This window comes from Notamacropus eugenii, chromosome 4 (assembly GCF_028372415.1).
Source record: "Notamacropus eugenii isolate mMacEug1 chromosome 4, mMacEug1.pri_v2, whole genome shotgun sequence".
Lineage (NCBI taxonomy): Eukaryota > Metazoa > Chordata > Mammalia > Diprotodontia > Macropodidae > Notamacropus > Notamacropus eugenii.
This window is the reverse complement of record NC_092875.1, coordinates 80,363,751-80,391,546: the sequence shown is the minus strand read 5'-3', so window position 1 is coordinate 80,391,546 and position 27,796 is coordinate 80,363,751. Positions and strand designations below refer to the sequence as shown.

Here is a 27,796-nt window from a genome sequence, read left to right as displayed (position 1 = left end):
TGGCTTCACCCATCTCATAAAGAAGTGGATTTTCTTCTTGCCAAGGCAAACCTCCCTGGCACCCCTTTCAGTCTTTGGTCTCTTCCTGTTCACTGGCTTCTCCTTAGGCATCTCCAATTGAGCGTATCTAAAATGGAATTTATTCTTTCTCCCCAAACTCTCCCTCTATCTGAATTTCCCTATTACTGTTCAGAGCATCACCATCCTCCCTCCCCCCCAGTCACCTAGGCTCAGAACCTAGGTGTCATCCTTGATTTTTTGTACATTCACTCTATATATCTAATCTGTTGCCAAGTCATGCCATCTCTATCTTTGTATCTCTCAAATACATCTCTCTCCTGATGTGGCTGCCACTCTGGTACAGATTCATCACCTCATATTTTAACACTGCAATAGTCTTCTGGTTGGTCTCCCTGCCTAGTCTTTCTCCACTCCAATCCTTCTTCCATTCAGCTGTCAAAATGATGCTCTTAAAGGGCAGGTCTGACCACATCACCATTACCCCCAAGATCAAACATAAAATCCTCTGACTTTCCAAGCCCTTCGAAACCTGGTTCCTTCCTGTCTTTCCAGTCTTCTTACACTTTTCTTTTCTCTACAAACTCTGTGATCTAGGGACCTCAGACTTTTCAGTGTCCCTCAAAGATGACATTCTATTCTCTCAACTCTGAGCCTTTTCACAGGTTGTCCTCCATTACTAGAGTGTTCTCCTTCTTCACCTCTCCCTATTGGTTTCCTTAAAGAGAGGGCCTCTACAGGAGGCCTTTCCCAGTCCTTCCCACTGCTACTGCCTTCCCTTTGGGATTATCTCTCACACTGTGGAAGTTTACATTGTATAAATCTTGTATGTAGTTATTTTTATGTTGCTTCCTCCAGTAGAAATGTGAGCTCCTTGAAAGCATGGACCATATTTTTGCTTTTGTAGCAAGCGTCTGGCAGTGAATGTCTAATAAAAGCTTGTTGCCTGAATGAGGTGGAGATCATCAGCCCTTATCATTTATTCTCATACATCCTCTACATCTCTGGGTCTTTTCACCCACCATGCAACTGAACCTTCCTATGTACTGTCTTCCCCCAAATACAGTATAAGTAAGTACACAGATTCTAATCCTTGAGGGTTTGAACTGTTTCATTTTTGTCTCTGTATTTATATCACCTTGCAAATTTTAAGAAATGCTTGATTCGACTCAATAAATTAATTTTTCTAGCCTTCTTTCTACCAATGCCTCCAACCCCAAGTATAGGGGCTACCTGACTCAGGTTCAGAGCAATTCAGACAGGTACTGACATTCAATTTGGCCAGTGGTATTAACATGCCAAAGAGCCCCACCGTCAACCAGCCTGCTCACTGCTCTCCTTGTAAGAGAAGCCAGGGAAGCTGGACAAAGTGAGGCAGTCAGAGACACCCCTCAATCATAAGCAAAGACTCAGGAAAGGCAAAAAGGAAAAAGACTTTGGAACTTTATTCTCTTTGATAAACTTTCAACTGAAAAATTTTGTATCAGTATTTCCAGAAATGCACAAACCTATTCACAGGGAAGTCTGAATTTACAAAGACAGGAAATTAGAACTACATGAAATAATACAAGATGTAACTTCTACTTAGAGTAAATCCCAATAAAAGTTTTGGTAAAGTTATGTTTGTTTCAGGTCAATTAGCTCAGAATTTATTGAATGAATCCGAGTTAACAGAAAAATTTATTTCCCTATACAAAATTACAATACACAGAACGTGTACAAGTACAATACAGGTTTAAATTGTTAGTAACTATCACCTAGAACAAAAATCTCATAGTAAAAAACGACATGAAAATTAAAATAAGTCAAAATTTTTAATTGAAAAATTTGTGACAAGTCCTAGAAGAGACACTTCAAATTCTTACCATAAAATTGCTATTTAAAAAATGAATTTGGTTAGGAAGAGGAAACAGGTTTTCAAATCATTTTAAATTCCAATGGATCTAAGTAAAAAGATAACTCCAATGTGTCAGATTGAGAGGTAGAGAGGTGTCACTGTAATCACAATCTTCTATTGGTTCCAGGTTTTCTGAGGTAATTAGCTGTGTGTCAAGTTGTAAAAATAAGAATATTGGCAAACATGACAAATTACACTAATGACCTCTTTCCTCTCATCAATAGGTCCCAAACTTAATTAGATGCATCCGAATTAACACTGCCTGGGTCCCCAGCAGGTGAAGTGATAGATGATGGTGTAGTAGCATCCTGCCAGCTGCCATTTGTCTAGAAATAAACAGAAGATTAATGAAGGACGGAAGGCAGAAGAGGAGTCTTAGGCAGCAGGGTGATCATGGGTCAGCAATGTAGAACCTTCCTGCCTACATATCAGAGCTGGGATGGGGCAGGCTCAGTTTGGTCAAAAGACTATTCTGCTACGTGCATGTTAACACTTTTCTCCTTTTCCTTCAGATAAACACATCTAGTATTGAGCTCCTCAAGTCTATGGCTGATCTGATGGTCCGGTGGCCAGCTATAAGCTGTGAGGCTTAGAAAATGAGAAAGGAGCTCCTGAAATGAACTTTTTGTGACAGAAGACCAACACCACACCCAGAGAAGCTGGACTTTTCAGCCAGCTGCCTGTCTTCGCAATGCCAATAACCCTAATGTTAGGCCACTCATACACCTTTGGCTTTGACTTTTTAAACTGGGAACCCAGTAAAAAAGGTTCACAAACACCAATAACTAAAAAGGAGAGTAAAGGATCAAGTCTTCCCTAGAGAAATGAGAGCAAACGCTAAATAAAGAGGGAAAAAATTTCAATGAAAAGCAAAGTAAGAGTCTAGAGTTTTTGCTAAAGAAAGAAAACCATGCAGAATATCAAGAGATATTACACAATTATTTGCAGGCCATTCAAAAACCAGGTACCTTTACTCTGTAAGCTTTTGAACTTCCAATTTACATCTGAGTCTTCCCTATATGATTCATTCTGTCTGTACCACTATACTTTAGCAGAAATAATCCTTAGGAAACCTAAGTATGTAACACTTGCTTAATGACTAGTAGGGGAATAGTTAGTAACCAGAACAACATTCTGGAGGCATGTTGGGATAGAGAAAGATCAGTTCCCCAGCTAGACATGACAATGGCTCTCGTGTAGAATGGGAGACGATTATGCTTGAGAATGAGTACTTGGGAGTCAAAGAGGACTTTTGACCTGTACATACAGCCCCAGACAGACACTGTATCAGAGGTGATGCAATCCTTGTTTGTAAATTAATGATTCTGAAACTCTGGTCACTTACATCAATTCGCTGCGTTGTATACAAAGGGTTTCCAACAAGAGAGTCGTATCTGCTGGTCTGGTGTATAACATGATGTAAAGAATCCATCTGCAACAACACCCAACATTACCACCCATCACTTCATATGGCCAGGCTAATTTCAAAGAGGAAAAATCCACAATAAAATGATCATCTTTTTTCCTTTTTTTTATTAATTTGTTTGTTTTCAGTTTTCTACAATCACTTCTCTAAGTCTTAGGGTGAAACAGGGCTGTGTGCTTGCTCCCATGCTTTTTAGCATGATGTCTTGAGACGCGTTGACAAATGCTTTCAATGAGGATGAACACAGCATCAAGGTCAACTACTTTACTGATGCCAAGTTCTTCAATTTGAAAAGGTTACAAGCCAAGACCAAAGTGGAGGGAGAGTTGGTGCATGATTTTCTGTTTGCAAATGTCTGTGCACTCAATGCAGCCTCTGAAGCTGAGATGCAACAAAGTATGGATCAATTCTCTGCTGCCTGTGCTAATTTTGGCCTAATAATTAACACCAAGAAAACACAGGTGCTCCATCAGCCACCAGCACACCATCCATACGTGGAACCATCAGTTACAACAAATGGAGAAATTTTGAATGCTGTGGATAAGTTCACCTACCTTGGTAGTATACTTTCTAGGGATGTACACATTGACAATGAGGTTGATGGACGCATTGCCAGAACTAGCTCAATGTTTGGGAGGCTCCGAAGAAAAGTTTGGGAGAGAAGAGGTATTAGACTGACTACCAAACTGAAGGTCTACAGAGCCATTGTACCGATCTCATTGTTATATGCCTGTGAAACATTGATAGTATGACAGCGCCATGCTAGGAAACTGAATCACTTCCATTTGAACTGTCTTAGGCTCACCTGGTAGGATAAGGTACCAGATACTGAAGTTCTTGCCCAAGCTGAATTGCCAAGTATTCAAACTATGCTTCAGAGAGTGCATCTCCGATGGGTTGGCCACGTTGTTCGAATGCAAAATGTACGCTTGCCAAAAAGACAATTTTATGGGGCAGGCGATCACATGGTGACCAAAAAAAGTGATACAAGGACACTCTTAAGATCTCCCTCAAGAACTCTGGATTTGACTGTGCAATATGGGAGACACGGACACAGGACCACTCAGCATGGCGTGCCCACATCAGAAAGGGTGCTGTGCTCTTTGAGCAAAGCAGAATTGAGACAGCACAATGTAAACACAGGACGCACAAATTTAGGATATCTACCCCAAATATTCACACGGACTATCTGTTCCCAAATAGAGAATTCTGTGGTAGAGAATTCTGAGTCTGTACTGGTCTGATCAGCCACAGTCTGACACACCGAAATTTCACTTTATCATGATGATGTCATTTTGGTCCTCTTCGAAGATGAAGGACAACCACCGGCCAACCAGATTTTCTCCCCCTCCTTCCCCAAGACGGCATGCAATCTTATATGGGTCCTACACATACATTCTTATTAAACACATTTTCACATTAGTTATGTTGCATAGAAGAATTAAGATGAACGGGAGAAACAATGAGAAAAACCCAAACAAAACAAAACACAAGAGAAAATATTCTGCTTCATTCTGTGTTCCAATAAATGATCATCTTTCAATAACATCTATAACCCAGGCATCCCATTCCAATCACCACCCCTATATTCAGTCATAAAATATTGACTGGGTAGCTGTGTAGCTGTGTAACAAGGAGAGTGACAGCTAGGTGGCGCAGTTAACAGAGTGTTAGGTTTGGGATCAGAAAAATTGACTGAATACAGGTACTGCCACCGGCACTTGACACTCACTAGCTGTGTGACCTTGGGCAAGTCACTTAACCCCAACTGCCTCATCCTGGGTCATTTCCAGTCATCCTGATGAATATTTGGTCACTGGATTCAGGTGGCTCTGGAGGAGAAGTGAGGCTGGTGACCTGCACAGCCCTCCCTCACTCAAAACAAAGTCAAGTGCAAGTCATGTCATCATTTCTCTCATAGCATGGTCTTCTTCAGCAATGAAGGATGAACACACACACACTAAGCTGTGTAACTATGGGCTAACCTCTCTTAGTCTGTTTTCTTATCTAGAAAATGGGGATAATAATAGCACTTACTTCACAGGTCATGAGGATCAAACAAGATCTATCTATCATTTTAAAGCATTACATAAAACTTAGCTATTATTCTCAAAATTAATAAGCCCCCAGGACCCCCCAAAACTGTAAGTTCTTAGGATCATAGGTCTTGAAATAGGAGAGCCCTCAGAGGCCATGTAACCTTTGTAGAAAGTTATTCCTGTCCAGGTGGGGGCTGGATGGGCAATTCCAAGGCCCTAGATAGCGAGAGCTTCCATATCCCACAGGGGGCCACAACACAAGCAGAAGAAAGCTGCAGAGGGCTTGGCTTTCTATGTCCACCTTTACTTTACTTCCCCTTACTTTCAAGGGGAAGGTCCAAATATCTCTTTACTTACAGATTCAGAGTAAATAAGGCATTTTCTTTGTGGCCCAAGAGATAGGCAGGTTTTAAGTGGTGGCAGAAAGCAATTCAAAGTTTCTAGAAAAGATACCAGACTTTTCTCACTCAAGCCCTGTTATATGGAAGATTCCAGTTCAGATATGTTCAACTAGGTGAAATGGGAGTTCCCTTTCAATGACAAGATTCTGTGATTTGAAACTGTATACTGGTATCTGTATTTAAATTCTTTCTCAAAATGCTTCCCCAAACTTCAGAGTTGGAAGAGATCTCAGTAGTTATCTAGTCCATCCTAAGCTCTCCACACCATGCCTCATAAGTTGTCACCCAGCTCTGGAAGCCATGCAGTGAGGAGGGATCCACTCTCGTAAACAACGTATTGTTGGATTATGGTTTTTAATCCATTCTGCTATCTGCCTCCTGTTTTATGGGAGAGTTCATCCCATTCACATTCAGTTACGATTACTATCTGTGTCTTTCCCTCCATCCCCTCTCCCCTTGTTTATGCTTTTAGTTCTTCCTTTTCCCTTCCCCTCCACAATAAAGTTTTAATTTTTGATCACTGCCTCCCTCAGTCTTCCCTCCCTTCTTTCAGCCCCCCCTTTTAATCCTCTTTTCCCTTACTACTTCTTCCCTCCCTTTTAGACTCCCCTCCCTTTTCTTTCCCCCTTCCCCTCCTACTACCTAAAGAGCTAGTTGTATTTTTATACTTAACTGAGTTTGTTGTACCCTCTTGAATCCAATCAGATGAGAATACCTCTCAAACAATCCTTACCTCCGTTCCCTCTTTCCCTCACTGTAATATATTTTGTGCCTCTTCCTGTGATGGAATTTATTTTTTTCTGCCTCCTCCTTTTCATATCTCCCATTACAATCCCTTCGCACCCTTAAATCACATTTGTTATCAACATATCATTTAATTTATACCCACTCTATCTATGTATATCCCTTTTATATTTCATAATAAATATTCAATTCTCAAGATTAACAAGTATCATCTTCCCTTATAGGGATGTAAACAGTTGTTTTTTTTTCTTTCCCGTTTAACTTGTTATGTTTCTCTTGAGACCTGCATTTGAAGATCAAATTTTCTATCGAGTTCTGACCTTTTCAAGCCAGGAGGGTCTGGAAATCCCTTATTTCATTGAATGTCCATCTCCTTGCTGAAATATTATGCTCAACTTTTTTGGGTAGATCCACTCTTTCCACAAACAGACTATTCTACTTGTGGACAGATAGTTCAGGTTCTTATTATCTCTCACCTGAACCATTACAACAATCTCCTAATTCTTGTCCCAGCCTCAAGTCAAACAGGTGCCAGTGTGGTCACATCACTCCTAGGGAAGCATGAGCACTAAAGCCTCAGCTATGTTGTAAAACATTAAGAAACACTATGATGACAATGTCTTAATCTAAAGCTGTTGGTCTCACTTGATTCAAACACCTAATTAGTTTTCCTTGAATGGAATGGAATCTGGAATTTCAAAGGTTTGGGGAATTCCTCTGCCAATGCAGGTTTGTATCTTGCCTCAGTCACTGAGAGACTGAGGTGCCCAGAGTCACACACAGTGTGTGTCAGAAGCTGACACTTGAACAAAGGTCTCCCTGATTCCAAAAGTAGCTCTCTATCCAGTATCCCAAGGCCACCTGACGTTTCAATTTCTGAGTTAGTCTATAACTCAAGCCAGGTGGTGAGAATGTCTTTTTGATTTTGGTAATACAACTAAGAATGGTAATGTCTTTTTGTTTAATTCAACTGAGGGGTTTTTCTTTGTTCACCTTTGACCAGAATGAAAGAGTTTAAAAGGGTGTAATTGGTGATACTACTATTGTTCTGTAAATCAAAAAGCCTTAACTTAAAGTATGCTCCTTTGTTTCCTTGGCGGTGGAATTTTGTCTTTAGTTTCACGTACACCATAAAAATGAAAATAGAAATTGCTTGGCTCAGAGGGAACTGCAATTAGCAGAAGGAACTCTTGTCTAACCTCTCAGTCCCTCAATAAGCACTTATTAAGGGCCTTCTATGTACCAAGCACTATGCTAAGTACTGACGACACAAAAAAAGGCAAAAGACAGTCCCTGTTCTTGAGGAGAACACAGTCCAATAACAGCTGGGGAGACTCCATGCTAATAACTATGTACAAACAAGATATACAGAGGATAAATTGGAGATAATCGACAGAGGAAAGGCAAGGGTAGTAAGGGGGATGGGAAAAGGCTTTTTGGAGGAAGTGAGACTTGAAGGAAGCCTGGAGGCAGAAATGAATATATTCCAGGTATGGGAAACAATCAGTAAAAATGTCCAGAAAGTGGAGATGGAGTGTCTTGTGAGAGGAACAGCAAGAAGGCCACTGAATTGGGGGGGAATGGGGAGGGGGGGTGTAAGGTGTAAGAAAACTGGGAAGGTAGGAGTGGGCCAGATCGTGAAGGACCTGGATGCCAAACAGGATTTTGTATTTGATCCTTGAGGTAATAGGCAGTTCCTGGAGTTTACTAAAGGCAGGGAGGATAGGATGACATGGTCAGATCTGTGTTTTAGGAAGATGAATTTGACAGGTGAATGGAGAATGGACTGCAGTGGGGAGAGACTACAGACAAGGAGACCAACCACCAAGCTATTGCAATAGTTCAGGCATGAGGTGATAAGGGTTTGCAGGAGGCAATATCAGAAGAGAGAAGGTGCTTCTATGTTAACAAATAACATGGCCATTTCGGAAAACATCACCCCTACGATTTCTCAGTCTGACTTCTCTGCCTGGGACCCCACTGTGGTCAGCACTGTCCTTTATTTGCTCTCTTCCCTTATTAGAACATAAGCACCTTGGCAGGAGGGACTTCTCAGATTTGTATCCCCAGGGCTTGGCACAGCACCTGGTACAGAATAAATACTTAATAAATGCTTTTTTCATTTATTCATTCAAATTATCCCAGACAGATTTCGGCTTAAAATACAAAGCAGAGAGGTTTTCTTTCACATTCCTCTTGCCCAATTAACCTCTCTATCACCCCTACAATCAAAATGGCTCCAACCCATCTTCCCAGCATTATCCTACATTTCTATCTTTCATGCACTCTACAATCCAAAATGTTCTTCCCTCTGCCCAGGCTGCACCCCAAGTCTGGGATGCACTTCCTTCTTACAGCTTAGATTTATGAGTTCCTCCAAAGATAAGCTCAACTACTACCTCCTCCATGAGGTATTTTCTCACCCAAGTGGTTACCACAACCTCCTTCTCTCAAAAAAATTCTCCTTTATTTATTTTGCATATATTTAGATGTGTGCTTGTTGTCTCCCTGATAGAAAGTAAGCCCTGTAAGGGAAGGGACTGTCTCAGTTTTGTGTTTGTATCTCCAGTGCTCAGCCTATGGATGTGCTGTTGATTGATTACACATAGCCTAAATTTTTCTTTTTTGAAACTTCCACCCAATGCTTCCCTTTCTGCCCTTTGGAGCCAAACAGAACAGGTCTAATCCTTCTGCTAAGTGATAACCCTTCAAATATTTGATTTCTTCAAATTCCTGTTTTTAAAAGTCAAACATTCAAAAATCTGTTTCACTTCTGTCTCTCCTCCCTTCACTGTCAAACCCCTAAAAAAAAGCTGTCTGTACTCATTTCCTCTACTTTCTCACACCCCACTCATTCTCAGACTTTTATAAACTAACTTCCAACCAACCATTCAAAGGAAACTACTCTTTAAGATTACTAAGGATCTATTAACTGCTAAAACCAATGCCTTTTTCTCAATTCTCATCCTTACTGACCTTTCTTTCAGTAGTATATGACCCTGTTAACCACTACCACCTTCTGAATATTCACTCCTCTCTGGTTTTCCATAACTAACACCATTCTTCTTTATTGGATCCCCTCCTTTGTATCATCTAGGGCTCATGTCCTGAGCTTTCATTCTTCACACTTTTTCAGTGATCTCATCTACCTCCACAAACACATCCTTCTTCACTTACTAATTTAGACCATCATCACTTCTTACCATTCTCCTCTGACAGCTTCCTGACCGACCTCACACAGCTACTGACTGAAGGGTCATTTCTAGGGGTCTGACCATGTCACATTCCTATTCCTCCCTCAGTCTTTCCTCTGTCTCTCAATACAGAAGCTGCTGTCAATCGTCTCTAGGACAAAATATACACTCCCTTGTTTGGCACTTAAGCTCTTCATAATCTGGCTCCAAACTCTCTTTCCAAACTAATTTCACATTAACTTCCCTCCTGCAGTCTATTTCAGGCAAACTGGCCCACCTGTTATTCAGCCCCTGAGTTTATGCCCAGGAGCCTCTTCCTTCACTTCTATCTCTTAAATTCTCCAGTTCTACTCTATGTTTAGCTGAAAAACTAGTTGTTGGTGCTCTCCCCTGAGCCCCCCAAATTACTTTGCTTTGGTCTGCACAGATTTTGCACTTAATTATCTAGACACAAGGAGGCATAAGCACTCTGAAAGTAAGAACAGTTTCATTTCTTAATTTTTATTTTCCCTGTGCTCAGTATGAGTTGATTGCCTTGAACTACATCAAATTCTCAGTTTTCTGGCATGACCTTCCCCTATCTTTCCTCCTTCTAAATATTTATATTTAACATTTATTTTCCTTCTTCATTTTTGAGATGAGCGAGGTCTCTCTCCCTCCCCACTCCCTCCAGTCACAGAGTCTCCTGGGCTGTGATCCATCAGTCATCCCCGCACTACAGAGGACTGCTCCAACGGTCCAGAGACGTGTTGAAAGCACATGTAGCACGTCTACCTTTAAATTCTGAGCTCCTCTCCTTGCTCTACTGCACTGTGTGGATAACTAGCTGATTGCTGTTCTTTACATTGTCTTTAAAGCTATCCCTTCCCTTTTATTTCCACCGAAACTCCTACTCTTATTCCACCACCACCCCTTATTTCCACTAAATTCCCTCTAGTATTTGTCTAGTCAGTCCATCTCTACCTATCCCAATTCTCCTGGATATCCCTGCTACAGTGATATTCTAGTCATAATGTTTTCATTCCACAACATAATCAGAAATCAAACGCTTCTACACCCCAGGTCCTATGCTTTACACTGGGGATAAAAAAACAAAAATCAAACAGCCCCTGGACTTATAGTCCACTGGGGAAGACAACGCATAAATAGCTAAATAAATATATAAGGAGGAGGAGGGAGGGAGGACTGATTAGCTGAGACGTGAGGAAGGCAGAAGGGATGAATGGCAGATGGCCTGTGCAAAGTCATGAAAGCAGGAGGTTTTATAATATCAGATTTGGGGAGAGGTAAGCAGTGTAGTTTGGTTGGAATGGGGCAAGCATAGAAATACTGTAAGTGCTGGCTGAGGACTTTGCAGTTTTTTATGAAGGGCCATTAAAGATTTCTGAGCAGGAAGTGATGTGGAGACATCTAGAATTAAAAAATATTTTGCCCTACTCAACAGCCTCCAACACCTTCCTATTGCCTATAAGAGGAGTTCTAAATTCTGTGCTGGGGCCCCACTTTCCTCAGCCTTTTCACTTAGTCCATCTTCAAGAACCCTTTTTTTGCTCACACCAAACTTGTCTTACCCAAGACTCTTACCCATATGTGAATTTTCCCATCCCAAATATTTTTGCCCTGACCCCAAGTAAAATATGCACATCCTCAAAGGCTACCTCTTCTATTAAGCTGTTCCCAATTTCTTCAGCTGAAGAGAGACATTCCTCCTCTGAATTCAGAGGACCATACCTGGTTTTTTGCTTACTGCCTTGTATCATCAGTATTATCTTTCTAGATATGTCATTTTCTCCAACAAGTCTTGAACTATTTGATAAGAAAAGATATGTCCTATGCCCTATTTATTCTTATGGTCCAAAATGTTGAAAACAATGACTTGAAAATAATTAATATTCAATCAACCAATCAACTGACAAACATTTATTAAGTATCTATGTGTTAAGCACTACGTTAAGCTCTGGGGATACAATGAGAAAAGCAAAATCATTCCTGTCCTCAAGGAGCTCATACTCTATCAGGGTAGATGACATGTACTAATATGTGCCTACACAAAATATATATAAAAAATAGTCAATTCTGTTATAGGAACTTGTTTTGAAAACACAAATTTGTTCCAATGTGTCTGATATAAAAGAGAATAATTTAACCAGAATGTGAATTTTGTGTTTACTTATGCATGATTTCACCTAAGAGAAACAGTGAGAATGTAGAAAACTGCACTGCTTCACAATAACTCACAAACTGCAAGCCTTCTGGTGTCCACTTCCCTAAGCAAACTATATTTACTGTGTATCTTCTCTAGGAGGAGCAGTGGGTGGAAGGGGGCTGGTCTGAATCATGCCCAAATCCCCACTTTCCAACATGGCCTCCCATGGACTGGAAGTTTCAGCCTGCTCAACTTGTTTGTGGCTTTGTTGGCATGGGCACCTTGGGAAAAGGGCTGTAAGCCAAGCAAAAGTGGTAGGCCTCAGATGCCACCATTATTTAACGTAGTATTCATGTATTTTATAACCATATATGACATGTATAAAACTGTGCTGCCATTTTGATTAGGTTCCTATGGCTTTTTTTTAATGTGTCATTGACGAAGTTTTTGCTCCTGATCTCGTGTGATTTTTGCATAGCATGGTGATGTTAAGAAATGTATTACAGCAGAACTAGCTGTACAAGGTAATTTCTTGCAGGGAAAGAACTCACAGTTATGGGGGTGAGGAAGACTTCATGCAGAAAGTGACAGGTATCTTGAAGTGATGAGGGATTCTAAGAGGTGGAGGTGAAGAGAACATTGGTTGATTGATTCAAACCCCTACACCATAAGGACATAATCTAAATGCTCTTCCCACCTGGAGGTGACTTACCCAAATTACAGGCATGTTAACCTAGGAAGAAATAATCAGTTTCTAGAAGATTAGCTCTGTAAACACAAATTCATGGAGTTACAAATGTCATGGAATTAAGAAAGCTATGATTTCTAGCTGTCAGAAAACTGTCTGAAATAAATCAAAAGCTTATAAATCTAGGACTTTCTCCACAATTCCATGTCCCAAAGGTTAAACAGCAAGGAGTCTTAAATCTCTGGAGAAAAGTTCTTCCTGAGGTCATTATGATAAGTGTAGGCGACTGTAGTCTCCAGACTCACCTGAGACTGCACACTGGCTCCCACTGGGGAGCTCTGGTAGGTTAGCGACTGTAGATTAATAAACGAATCCCCAGAATTTGTCATCTTGAAAGAGCCAGAGGAGCCTGAAAAAGGCAGAAAGAGTCAGGACAGACACAGTACATCTGCTTAGTTGTTCAGTGCAGTCTGGCAGGAAGTTAGCAGGCATTTCTGGGCCAGAATCCAGACTTCACTTCTGTTTAGAGCTGTTAGTTTAAATGTGCTAGCTCTAAATGGGCAGGTCAGGTGGAAGAGCTGGACCCAAGTTAATCAAGTGTTTTATTTTTACCACCAAATCACAGCAGAAACCTCACAGCTCAGATAAAAGCATCCAAATACAGAGCATGACAACAACCACTGAGAGACCCATGTGGATAAGAGGGCTTTGGGCCTCTTTACAAGGAGCATATAAATTCTTTCACCCACTTGTTCTAAGAAAGGAAGCAGCATCATTCCCACACAGACCAGAGCTTTGGTATTTACACTATTACGTCACTCATCTTTATACAAACAAGTATTTGAATGACCAGAAGCAAAAACATGCTATCTTACGGTACCAGAGCATACTTGCAGGCACCTGCCAGGTGGGATGCCAGGCCAGCTCGGTGGGATGGCCCTTACTTACCAGAGGAAGGTGTGGATGGGGAATTTGCCTGGTTTCCTTGGGTCACCACAGTAGCTGCATCCACTGCTGTCTTTGCTGCATAAATATTAGCTTCTTCCTGAAATTTCCCCATGTTCTTTTTGTACCGGATTCTCTTGTTGCCAAACCAGTTAGACACCTGTGGACAGACAGAGGGCTACTAAAGGCTATCTCCAGGATCTTTGTCCCACTAATACCTAGAAACTATGTGCTGTGAGGATTTAACTAAAGAGCAAGCCTTCCTTTCAGTGTTTATGAGAGACACATGGTGTCCAGGTCAGCTGCCTCTCCTGCCCTGGATGATATCACACGCCATTGTACCTATTTCCCTATAGATAAGGGATCATTTGTTACATGTCAAAAGGGCAAGAGTCTGTGGCATGAACTGACAGAATGGCTAAGGTGCCTGACATGAAGTTAGGAAGGCCTTGGTTTCAATCACACCTCTAACACTCAATAGGGTATGTGACTGTGGGCAAGTCACAGGATGTCTTTGAGTTTCAGTTTCTGGAAATTGGGAACAAAACTATCCACAATACCTACTTTATAGAGATGTTGTAATGATCTAATGAATGCAATAATAATGCTAGCCAGCATTTACATAACACTTTTAAGAGTTGTGAAACATTTTACAGGTTATCTCACACGTCTCAAAATTTAAGGTGCTATGTATTATCATCAGTTATGATTATGATCATCATCAATATCACCTACATGTAAATAATGATTATTCTATTACAAATCTGTAAAAAGAAAAAATATCACTTAAATCTTCATGAAACACTTGTTATTTCTGGATCCATTTCTTCAATAAATGTAAAAATGACTGGATTAGCTGACCTCGGAGGTCTCTTCTAGTTCTTGAATTCTCTTATATTCTAAAAGCTTCCCATATGCTTGACAATGTCTTTGAGCAGACCTGAGAGGTAGTGGTGAAATGTGCATAGTTGGGCCTCCTGCCTGTCTCCTCCCGTTTCCACCTGTCCAGGCCCTTGGGAGGCCAGTTACCTGGGAGACGGTGATGCCACCCTTCTTGGCTAACTCTTCTTTGGCTTCTTCACTGGGGTAAGGGTTGCTCAGGTGGGAATAAAAATACTCATTCAGGACTTCTGTTGCCTGCTTGCTGAAATTACGCCGCTTTCGCCTGGAAAGACAGACTGATCAAAAAGATTCCCTGACTCCTCAGTTCACAACCCAGCAGTGCCTTATAGCCACAATTCCCAAAAGTGATGCACATTGGAGTGAATAATTCTGAGTCTCTCCCAATGTTCAGTGGTGGTCTGAAGTGAAAGGGGGTGTGTTCTACATGTATCAAATATGATGCATTATTATCACATTGAAGATGAGATGTAAAAAACCTGGGTTCCAATCTCAGCTTAGCTACTTATCCGCCATGTGATCTTAGGCAAGTTACACAAGTTCTGGGAGACTATTTCCTCATCTGTATTAATGACACTTTTACTCTAGTTTTCACAGGATTGTTATGGAAGGAAAAGGCCCTTAAAATATAAAGTTCTATATACATGTGAGTTATTACTGAGTTTAGAGAGTAGAACTGCAATGTCATTAACATAGTAAACTCCCAGAAGAGGAAAATCAATCTACCAACGTAGGTTCGTATCTTCTCTGCAACTTATAGGCTTAGAGAGCTTTCTGAGGTAATGAGAGGGTTAAGTGACTTGCCCAGGATCCAAAAACCAGCATTTTTCTGAGTTACTACTATTATTACTAAATCTTGAAATTCTTAAAAATCCTTATTTTATATCAATTAAGTTAATTTTCCCAAGAGATCTTGTATTTCATTCAACACTTAGCACAATACCTGGTACACAGAAGGTGCTGAATATGGTTACTGACTGACTTACTGGGTAGTTAGTCTAGAAAATGCCTGTGAAGTTGATGGTCACTCAGTACCAAAAATTTACACTTCCTATAAGTTCTCATACCCAATAACACATTAGATATTCAGAAAAAAGTCTATAAATGTGACTGGGACAGAATCTGCAGAAATAGCAGCCAAATGCCTGCTTCTGTCTTCTCCTCCTTACCGGGCATCTAGAAACCGGGAACGAAGGATCATCACTGCTTCACATGTGCTCTGCTTTAGCTGCATCTGGATGGTACTGAATTTCCCATGGATAATGTTGACCATGCGTTCAATTTCTTTGGGTGAAATTGGTCTTGTTCTGCTCTGCTCCCTAAGAAGGTTCATGACATGAGTAGTAAACTCACTGCAGGCCTGGAGGAAACACCCAAGTAAATAACAATGTAACTCCCAGAGATTAACAGCTCACAGCTAAATCTATTCTCAATACATGGGAATAACTCCACAACACTAGACATGCCCCCAAGTCTCAGCTTTCTCTTCTACCATATGGCAACCACCAGACCCCTAATGTTTTCAAACACTGGACTGCTGAATGTAACCAGTGTCAAGTGCTTTTTATCTTAGCTATATTCGGAGAAGCAGATGAAAAGTGTTTCCAATCAAATTTGGCATCTCTGTAAAGTTGTACCAATTAAGTGTATTCCCTATTATGTGCCACAAAAGAAACAAGGTTATCTGGTTTTGGTTTTTACAAATGCGCATTCACATGATAAAAACTCTTCCATGCAGAAAGATCACCTGTTCATATTTCTCTAGCTCAGAGTGGTATATCTGTCGGATCTGTGACAGCTTGGCCCTGTAGTCAGAGTGTTCAATGCTATTGTCATTTGGACAGCCACCTGATGTTGCTGCTACAGCCGACGGTCCTCCTCTTCCTCTTTTCTCAGGCCCGGAGACACCCTCTGCCAGCAACATGTTATCTAGTCTCATTAGCTGAGCATCTGGGGGGTCCTCTTCCTGAATACCACGAATACTTAACACTAGATGAACAGAAAGGTGGAGCAAATCATTATTCATTTTCTGAAGGGAAAACAAAATTGACATCAGGAGAGTTCTCTATGTTTTCGTTGAGTCATTTAGAGGAAAAATTATTTTATTTAATCATCAAATTTGTTTCTCTCAGTAATTCACTCTGTAAACCCTTAACATAAATTCCAGAGACCTGAGGTGGGCTTAGAATTGTTCTGTAGAAGAAAGCCAAGTTTTCAGGAAGCAAAGCTAAAAGGTGCTTACTTGGAGAAGAGAGGAAACACGTACAAGATTATCCACAGACTGATTTAAATGCCTCCCCCAGACTTTTAAAATATAAAGTCGTTAATCAATATTTTCTCCTTACTCCCTTATAAATCAATCAATCTTCTCTTAGTCAGAACCGAGTGGTTTCAGATTTCTAACCAGAGACACATGAAAGGAACATTCCTTAGGGTGTTGTGTAATGCAACATTTTTATTCAATTTTGTCACCGTTTCTGTTAGTTTTTTTTATATGATACCTTTTATAACCACCCAGAATTTTAGTGACACCATCTTGGGTGGGAATGGGCTAAGAGAATTAAGTTTAACTCAAAGAACATTCTTTAGTTAATTTACCAAATAATCTAAATATGCTACAAGTTTTCTGACCCAGTAGGTTTGACTTGATGAAAACTAAATACTTCTAGGCCTGATGAAAAACCTGATACCCTGAAACAGAAGATCATAGTATACAGAACACTAACTGGTGAATTAAGCATAACTTCAGGGAAAACTATACACCTTCTAATATTTTTGTATATTTAAAAATGACTGAAAAAATTAAAAAATAAATATTGAGACTTCAGAAACATTCAATGTACTTTCTGAGGTAATTTCAAACTTGGCTCTTCAAATACCAATCAGTTTTTGTCCTAGTTCTTCTGTCTGCTTCTCTGTCCTATGTAAATGTGCATGAGTGACCCATCCTGCAAAAAGGGTAGAGTCTAACTAGGATGTATTTTTTTCCTACATTGCACACTACTTTTTAATTTTAATTTGTTAATTATTGTTTGCAAGCTTGGTTCTTCTTTGGACCTGAACAAAACTTCTTCCTCAATTTAGAGCACTCATCCTCATTTGTTGCAAGCCAGGCCATATGACATCTGCAGTACTTTTCCAACAGCACAGGGCAATAACAAATTGCTTATACTTTTGTTTGGTGCATGTAGAATGGGAAGTCTCCTTTTTAAAAGAGCACAAAATTAGCTTGTGTCCATTTTGGAAGCTTCACTTTTAATCCAGATGAACCTCAATTAAACTTAAGGACTCTAGGACTTGACCAATCACAAATTTTTTCAACTTCTGCTACTACATATGTTCATGAATTTGTTTGAAGAACTGTGAATTACCACATCAAGCACTCTCATATTCAATTATAAAAACTTCCAAAGTTCTAGAAATTCATTTTGAACTATCAGATGTTTTAGAATATTCACAATATGACTATTTCAACATGTCCAAAACTACATTAAATCCTACCCAAAGCAGTAGCTTTTCCTGACTGCTCTATTTCTAAAGAGGCATGATCCTCCCAAGGTAACTAACCTGAAATTTTTAAAAATTAATTTAGATTCCCTTAAAAGATCTAACCCTCTTTCTCATCTATAATAGGTTAATCATCAAAGGAGTGACATGATATATAATAAAGGTAATTCTTTAGGAATATTGGCATTTTTTTAAGAATAGCATTTAATAATGGTATGTAGGATGGAGTCAAAGGGGAAGAGATGGGGAGAGTTTCCTATAATACTTGAGGTATGAGGTAATACAGACTTGAACCAGGGAGACTGTGGGAAAAGGATACTGATAACATTTGAAAAACTTCATTCTCAAATTCCCTAAACTCCATCTCCATCCACCCCTTCCACTTAAAGCAAGATGACAATCTCCTAGTTCACTCAGTCAGTAAGCTGGTCAGTCAATAAGCTTTATTAGGCTTTCCCTGCCTTCAAGAAACTTATGAGACAAGATGAAAATACAGAAGATAACCTTAGAGGGAAAGACTCTAGCAGGTGGGGGAAACTGGGAAAGACCTCTTATGAAAGGTGGAATTTGAACTGAGTCTGGAAGAAGTCTTGTTGAGACCGAGGTTGAGAGATGTTGCCACAGCTCTATTCCTCTATTTCTTCTTTTTAAAAAATGTTTTTACTATTATGAACCTTATAAACATTAAGAAGAATGAATAGTTCCTAACAGAAAGAACAGAAAGGTTTGTACATGATAGATACCATGTCCTCTTCTGAACTTCCTCCTGCTCTCTTCTATTTAAAAATATTTAATTAACTCATATTTGGGTAGTTTCCTATAGTTTTTATATCACTTCTTCCTCTCTACCCCCTAAAACTGTATTCCATCCCTAATAAAAGCCCTCTCTTGTAACAAATATAAGCTGACAAAACAAATCTGCCCACTGGCTGTCTGAGAATTTGTGTGTCATTCTGTACCTACCTCTATCAAAAGGTAGGAAGTACAATTCATTATTAGTTTTCTGGAGTCATGATTGATCAGAGTTCTTAAGAATTTCACATTTCTTAAGAATTTTCTCTCTCCCTCTCTCTCTCTCCCTCTTTCTCTCTCTCCCTCTCCCTCTCTTTCTCTCTCTCTCTCTCTTGTTTTCCTTTACAATGCTGTACCCACTGTATAAACTCTTCTAGTTCTGCTCATTTCATTCTGTATTAGTTCACAAAGTTCCCCTTTCTCCCCTGAATCTATCCCTTTCATCATTTCTTAAAAAACAGTACTATTCCGTTACATTCTTATACTAATTTACTTCACCATTCCCTGCACTTATATAATTTTTAAGTTGGAAGAGATCTCAGCAGCCACCTAGCCCAAATCCTACCTGAAAGGCTACTCACTATAGCATATCTGGCAAGTGGGTATCCCGTCTCTGCTTAAAAGCCTCGAAGGAGGGGGATCTCTCCAGCCTACCCCCCTCTGGAGCAGTGCTAATTGTTAAGAAGGTTTTTTCCTTGACATTAAGCCAAGGGTCTCTCTAAAAATTTCCCTCCTCCACATGGCAAACCTTCAAATGACTGAAGACAGCTATCGTGGCCTGCCTGGATCTTCTCTTCTTCTCTTTAATCCAAACACGCCCACTTGGATGCTTCAATTGCTCTTCATATGAGATGGACCCAAGGCCTTTCACTCTCCGGACAGCCTCCAGCTTCTCTTCTTACACTGCAGCACTTAGAGAACTGAGCACAACACCCCAGGTAAGGTCTAATGAGGGCAGAATAAAACAGGACTTTCACCTTCCTATTCCTAGAAGCTCTTCTCAATTAGTGAAGACCGAGATTGCAGTGGCATTTTGCACCATTATATCGCTGATTTATATTGACCTTGCACTCCATTAAAACCTTCAGATCATTTTTAGAACGGCTTCCTAACCATTCACTCACTTTGTTTCCAATTTTTCTGCTTCAACATCAAGTGCTACTATAACTATTTATATGTATATGGGTCCCTTCTCTCTTCATTTAAGTTAGGGTATAGACCTATTTTGAGCTCAGTTCCAGATTACTTTCCAGAATATCTTGGATCAATTCATAGCTCCACCAGTATTACATTATTGTGCCTGTCCTCCAATAGTTGCCATGTTCCATTTGTCAACTTTTTAAAAAAAATCTAATAGGTATGAGGGAGAACTCCCCTGTTTTAGTTTGCATTTCCTTATCTGGAGTGATATGCAGACTTCTTTTTCCTTACAGCTGTTGCTTTCATATGGCAGTTTACCTTACCCTTTTTGAGAATTACCTATTCATGTGTTTTGACCTACTGGAGAAATATTCTTGTTCTTATATATTCAAATCAATTTTCTATAAAGCTTAGGCATCAGACTTTTATCAGAGATATCTAATGCAATGATTCCCATTCCCCTGACCCCACCCCTGCTAACTGTTTCCCTTCTGTCTTCGTGTAAGTACATTGTAGAAATGGATAGAGTGCTAGACTTGGATGCAAGAAAACCTGAGTTCAAATCCTGTTGCAGATCTTTATTAACTATGTCACTTAACCTTTCAGCCTTGGTCTGCTCATCTATTAACTGAGTATAATAACGAAGGGTAGAATAATTACTTTACAGGGTTATTGTGTAGATTAAATGAAATACATACATGAAGTATGAAGTAACCTTAAAATGCTATATAAAAGTTAGATATTTTTATTATTATGCAAAACCTTTTCAGTTTTATATAAGCAAAATTGCCCACTTTAATTCCTGTGATCTCATCTATTGTTTTGTCAAGTTTGGTTAAGAACTTCTTTCTTTCCATAGTTGTGAAAAGTATCTTCTTCCCCGCTGCTCTAGTTCATTTGTAACATGGCCTTTGATATTTAAGTCATATATCCATTTAGGGCTTATTGTGGGATATGGTTTTAGACTACTGGTCAGAACGTAATCTCTGCTATATTGTTTTCCAGTTTTCCCAGTATTTTTTTAAACCAAATAATGAGTTCTTATTCCAGCAGGTGGGTGTCCCTGGCTTTATCAAATACTATGCTACTATGTTCAATTGCTTCTGCTGCTGTGTCCCAAATCTGTTCCACTGCTCAGTTTTCAGTTTAAAAAAAACAAGTAGTTTTGACGCCTGTTATGTTGATGCTTTGTATTATACTTTGGAATCTAGTTCTGCTAATTCCCCTTCAATCTTCCCTTCCCCTAGTTTCAGGATCCTTTAGTTTCTTTACTTTCTTTTCTCCAGATGAATTTCATGATTTTTTTTTCTAGATCTATAACATAACCCTTTGCAAGTTTGATTGGTATGGCATTAAATATTTAAACTAACTTACGTAGTATTGTCTTCCTGGTGGGCTTAGTGGATATGGAGAATAGCCAATCCTTTTTGTGAACTTATTTTATATCCTGCTACTTTGCTGAATTTATTATTTCAAATAATCTTTAGATAGGCCTTTAAGTTTTCATCCTATCACATACAGAGTAAATCATCACATGATTTGCAAAATTGATGATCCCCCATCTTTATCTAGTTCCTAATTTTCTTTGTCTTACTGCTATTTATTTCTAAAAGCACAGCAAATGATGGTGATGACAGTGGAAAACCTGGCTCCCCAAGATCTCATTTTAAATGGTCTCTAGGGTTTCTCCATTATGGATAACAACAGCTCTTGGTTTTAGACAGATACTATTTAAACCTATTAAGGGACTGCCCATTTATCTCTCCTAGGCCAACCCTGCTACTTGTATCTTTGATTTTTTTCTCCTCCTGGAGACTGACCCTATAATCATCACCTTTCTCACTCATCTTTCTCTCCCACCACAACAAATTGTCCAAGTCTCCCTCATACTTAAAAAAAACCCCAAACCTTAACTGACGGCACCATTTGCTCAAGCCCCTGTTTCATGGGCAAACTCTTAGAAAAAGCTGTGCACTCTTATTGCTTCTGCCTCCATTTCTTCCCATTCACTTCTCAATCTGGCTTTGGACCTCAACACTCAACTGCAAATGTTCTCTAAAATGACAGAATTCTTAATCTACAAATCAGTAAACCTTTACTCAGTCTTCATCTGTCTTGACCTCTTTGTAGCATCTGACACTGCCGACCACCTTCTCCTCCTGGATACTCTCTCTTTCCTGACTTTTCATTGACACTGCTCTCTTCATTCTTTTCTTCTCTGTCTGAGGACTCCTCTATCTCCCAACCCTTAGTTATGAGTGTATGGCTTTATCCTGGGCCCTCACCTTTCTCAGAGATCTGGTCATCTCCTCTGGGAGTTTTATTATTATTAATCAGTATTCCCCCAACATCATTCATATTAGCTCTCTTCTCTTCATTCATGGGGCCATGACCATACTAGTTCAGATCCTCAGTGCTGTTATGCCAAAAACTTCTACCCTATGGGTCACTGGTGAGTGCCTCTCATGGCCCACTATATCTTTTTTTTTAATTAAACTTTATTTTCAGATCCATATTCCTTCCCTCATCATTTCCCATCCAGGTACTCTCCTGGGCTTCATGACCTCCAGAAACCCATCATACTAAAAGATGAAATTAACTTTGTAACACACCTCCTCAGATCATTTCCTACTTGCAGGTTGGAGAACTTCATCATGCCCCACTTCCACACTCCCCTATGACCCTTTTACAACTTCTTTTCCTAAGTTCTCTTCCCCTATAAGAGGATGATCTCCTTGACTATCTCTTGGCTTTCTTTGTATCCACAGCACTTAGCAGAGTGTCTGGCACATAATAGGCAATTAATGAATGTTGACTGATTCTTGACTGCCTCTTTGATATAGACACTTGTGACTTGAGAAAGCCCTTAAATTCAGATAAGTCAGTAAAATTCTATTAACTCTGTGACCACCAAAGAATAAAATGAACCCACAAATATTTATCTGGTACTTACTCTGTACACAATACTCTGCTAGGTACTTAAGAGTAAGATAGAGTTGTCCCTAGCCTTAAGGACAAACAATTAACAATATAACAGAAAATCAAAAGACCTGGGTTCTAGTCTCAACTCTGCTTTACTTGTCACACTTGTTGTATGACAAAGAATCATTTAACCTCTCATCTTCAATTTCCTGAACCTTAAAATAAGAAAGTTGAACCTTTATGGTCCATTCTAACTTTTTCAAACCAAAAAAGCAGAAGAATGTAACACCCTCCCTCCAAAAATTGTAAAATTCTCGGAAGACAAGTTAGGGATACAGATAGTTAAGCGATATATGATTCCAGAGGGAGTTTCATGAGGTGTGGTGAGGTAAATTTTAAAATATAAAAGAAATTTTCAGCCTTCTTCGGGGATGGTGATCAACAACAGCATATGTGGAATGGAAGTCAATAAGTAATTGGAAATTTAAACATGTATTTAAAAATATTTTAAAAACAAGAAAAAAATGTTCAACTATCCGGCAAACATTAATTAAGTGCTTGTCAGAAGAATTACATTTATTAATTAAATCTATTAAGTTATTTATCATTATGCTAGGACCTAGATGAAACAATAATTAATAAGACATGATCCCTAAACTGAGTAAAAGGAATGCAACACATACACAGCTACAGTACAAAAAAAAAGCAAGGGAAAAACAAAGGAAAGGTAGAAAGCAACCTGCAAGATGAAAAGAATGCTAATTTCTGATTGAGAACAATCAAAAAAGTTTCATGGTCTTGTAGGTGTCAAAGTGGGGGCCAAGAATGATGATATTTCAGATTTAGTCACTGAGGCAGGAAAGGATGCCAGCTTTCATTTAACTTCAATACTTCAAAAGATCCATGATTTCACTGGTAGTGTACTACTCCCTCTGCCAATGCAGACCACAACTCCTAGTAGGTGGTCTTTGTGATATGCTATAGGCAAAAATAAAAGTTATTCTTTGGTAGCTAATGTTATACCTCAGTGACTCTCATTCTAACAGATTTCCAATAAACACTGGAAAAGAAAAGGTTTTTGCTGAAGAATTGCTGAGATAGGTAGATGTAATGGAAAGAACTCTAGGTTTTTTATTGTAAGTCTTGGGTTCAAGTCCAGTCTGGTACTACTTGGTACTACTCATATACACTATGTATATATGAGACATTATTGTTGTTAGCAATCCTAGGCACACTATTCAAAACCCTGGAGTCACATCTGTCTCTTTCCTTGTTAACCTCTCTTATTGAAACACTTGCCAAGTTAAATATTGTATTTCTTCTCTCCCCAAGTAGTTCTCTCCTCAAGTACCAGTTCTGGTAATGAACCTTTCAAAATTAAGCTAAGCTGGGGGCCTAGACCCAAATCCTTGCCACCCTGGTAGAAACTGACTGAGCACCTTGAGGAACTCAGGGTACTGTGGCCTGAGGAGGCACCAGATAAGTATTTTTGGTGAAGAAAGAGCATATGTGATAGGAAAACTGAAAATGCACTCTGATTAGCCCTTATCTGTGAAAGAAAATATGGAGAGTCTATTGTATTATACATACTAACAACCCATAGAAGTTGATTAGGTTAAAAAAAAGAAGGGCAGAAGGCAGAATTTTGCTGGTACCCATAGTTAGATGGCAGGAAATGGATGTTGATCTAGCAAAGGAAAGACAAAGAGCAGTCAGGAAGGAAGGAGGCAAACCAAGAGGGAATATCATGACAGCCAAAGTGAGGGAGGAGTATTCAACAGTGTCAAAAGAGGTCAAGAAAGATTGGCCTGAGAAAGGTCAGATTAGTTACCAGTGATGATTTCTGGAGGATAAACATGAATTGAACTGATCATAGTAATCTCTATGATTAAATGGTTTGGTAGAAATGCCCTTATTTTTAAAAGAAAATTATGTGGAAATTGTTCCTTGAACAGAAAAAACGCCATCCATAGATCAGAGTAGGAAGGATATAGAGAGATCATCTAATCCAAATCCATCATTTTATAGATGCAAAGAAAATAAGGCCTTATGGAAGTGAAGGGCTCAAAGCCTTGGGCAAATCACAAAGAAAATTTGGCTATGTAAAAATGGAGTGACAGTATAAAAGTGGCTTATGACTCATATACTACCAAGCACAACTCAAATCACAGGCCTCTCACAGTCATCAATCATATATCGCAAAAAGTGAACACATAAATATCAGAAATGGCTGTTGTGACGAATATGGCTGAGAGACATATGTATTTGCATCTTTCTTTTGCCATTTGAAAATTAATTTTGTCAAAGCCATTTCACATACACAGCTCTGCCTACAAATTCTGCCTCTGTACCAGTCTCCCAGCTGCAGCTTAATTTTCTGTCACTTGTCTAATTATGGTAATTAGACATTAGTTATCATCAATTACACAGGAGCTCATTTTAAGTTGACTGCTGAAAAGCATCTCAAATGTGCTCTTCAAATCCCACAGGGACATTCTGATTAGCTGGCACTGGCAGGACACAAGGAACCACAGAGGAGTTCAATTCAGGAATACAGTCTTTCCATCTATCCACAGGCAGATGAGAAATGGACTTTTTATTAGGTGTTCAAATAAAGAAATTTAATTTTGAATATTCACATTCATAAAGTGCTGTAAGATTTACAAAGCAGCCAGTTGTGTAAGTATTATTACCCCCATTTTATCAACAAGGAACTAGAGGCTCAAGAAGTTTAACTGATCTGCCCAAGGTCAAACACGTAGAAAATGTCAAGACTGGACTTGAACCCAAGACTTACAATAAAAAACCTAGAGTTCTTTCCATTACATCTACCTATCTCAGCAATTCTTCAGCAAAAACCTTTTCTTTTCCAGTGTTTATTGGAAATCTGTTAGAATGAGAGTCACTGAGGTATAACATTAGGTTTAGAGCCAGTAAAGAGCTGGGTCTGAATCAGAACAAAGCAAGTCATGGCACATCTCTGTACTTCAGTTTCTTCACTTGTAAAATGGCGTTGTTGTTCAGTTGTTTGAGTTGTGCCTGACTCTGACTCCATTGGGATTTTCTTGGCAAAAACACGGGAGTAGTTTGCCATTTCTTTTTCTACTCCGTTTTACAAATAAGGAAAGTGACAACCGGGCCCAGTGACTTGCCCGGGGTCACACAGCTAGTAAGTGTCTGAGGCCAGATTTGAAATCAGGTCTTCCTAACTTCAGGCCCAATGCTGCCCCAAATGGGGATAATAATGGAAAATACTACCTATCTGTACTCACCTTAGAGTCAATAAGAATCAAAACAAGATAATTTACTTTGCATCTATATTAAAACACTATGTATATATGAGACATTATTGTTGTTAGCAATCCTAGGCACACTATTCAAAACCCTGGAGTCACATCTGTCTCTTTCCTTGTTAACCTCTCTTATTGAAACACTTGCCAAGTTAAATATTGTATTTCTTCTCTCCCCAAGTAGAATATAAACTCCTTGAGGAAAATGGCATCTAGCCCAGTGATCTGTACATAGTAGACACTTGATAAATGCTTAACAATGGACTGGACTGGACTAAAGTGCTATTAGGTCTACATATATATAGTCTCTTATATCCATTTATTCTCTCTTCTCCATTCACATTGCTTAAGTCATAGTGAGGAATCTCTGGAACTTCAATTGACCTATGAGTTGCCCATTTGTAAAGATACTGAACGTGATATGATTCCATGGAGAGGTCAGCCGTAAGAGAGGCAGCTGTGCCCACTGTCAAGTTATGTGGCACCCAAAACAAGAATCTATAAGGAATTCTACTATTCTACTAAGACACCACTTTAAAAAAAACCACTTTGATTTTTTGATTCTATGTCACCATCTATGAAATGATATCACTATTGCCTAGCACTGCTGTTCCCTAAAGCTGACATGCTGTTCCTCATGGGGGGATTTTTTTTTTACCTCTTCATTTCCATTCCCCCACATTGCTAGCATAGTGTTTGCTCCCTCCTCAAAGTAACTTATATTTATTTAGCTTTGTACATGTTGAAACTTTCTGGTAAAATGTGAGCTCCTTAAGGGCAGGTACAATTTCTCATTTTCTTTGTATCCCCCAAATCTAGTATAATACCTCATACACAGTACAGTAGATATTTAATAAATCTGTAAATCACCACCTCGGTCATCTACCTGGCTCAAGTTGTTTCATTTCCTATATAACAAAGCCATCAGTCTGCTGTTATACATATTGTAAATAGTAAATTTTACATCTTACATATTCTATGCAACAAAGACTATGTATATAATTGCCTTATAGATTTAAATCCTACTTGAAAAACTAGAAAACAGTGTAACATAAAGGTGCCCTAAAGTGAAACTTTCAGGTAAATTTTGAGGGTGTTTCCTGATTATAAGTTACTAAGAAGTTCCTTTAACCAAATTTCTAGACCTTGATATGGTTCACCATGCTTAAATTGTCAAAAATGTGGGATAAGACACTTTCTGTGGTCACTTTCAGTTTTAAATTATAAGGTCATAATCTGGTTCTCACCTTTGCAATTTTATGTCATACTAGTTCCCCTCACGTGTTCTCAATTCCAACCAAAGAGGATTGCCAGTTATCCCATGCCACATTCCATTTTTGATGTCTGTCTTTTTGCACAAATAGTTATCTGTGTCTGGAGTGTTCTCTTCCTCTACTCAGCTTTTCAAGAATTCCTAGCTCTCTTAAAGTGTAACTCAGTGCTAGCTACATCTCCGTGAGTCCCTTTCTGATTCCTAGGGGTTTTCCTTCTTAAGATTATTTTGTAAATAACTTTTAAAAAAATTACTTGTACTATATATTCAAAATAGAATTTAAACTCCTTGAGGAAAAGGACTACTGACAATTTGTGTTTGGATCCCCAGTGAAATGTTGAATTACTAGCTCATAGACTTCCTCTCCACCCCTTTTCCTCAATCTTGGGACTTCAACACACACACATAAAGCCCCAATTCATTCACCTCCTAAATTCCCATGAGTTCTGCTTTCACATTTTCTCAGCTACACAC

General features: G+C 39.2%; 1 protein-coding gene across 2 annotated transcripts in view; it reads right to left on the bottom strand.

Annotated features, from left to right (window-relative positions):
• Positions 1-1,444: 1,444 nt before the first annotated feature.
• Positions 1,445-27,796, bottom strand: part of PBX4 (PBX homeobox 4) — a 57,796-nt gene continuing 31,444 nt past the window's right edge. For both annotated transcript variants that reach the window (XM_072602484.1, XM_072602482.1), the window contains exons 3-9: positions 16,146-16,387; positions 15,568-15,758; positions 14,528-14,663; positions 13,502-13,658; positions 12,859-12,962; positions 3,261-3,347; positions 1,445-2,241 (exon numbers count right to left, since the gene is read on the bottom strand). In XM_072602484.1, the coding sequence (XP_072458585.1) occupies positions 2,149-2,241; positions 3,261-3,347; positions 12,859-12,962; positions 13,502-13,658; positions 14,528-14,663; positions 15,568-15,758; positions 16,146-16,387 (1,010 nt within the window). In that variant the 3' untranslated portion in view covers positions 1,445-2,148. The remainder of the gene's footprint in view (positions 2,242-3,260; positions 3,348-12,858; positions 12,963-13,501; positions 13,659-14,527; positions 14,664-15,567; positions 15,759-16,145; positions 16,388-27,796) is intronic.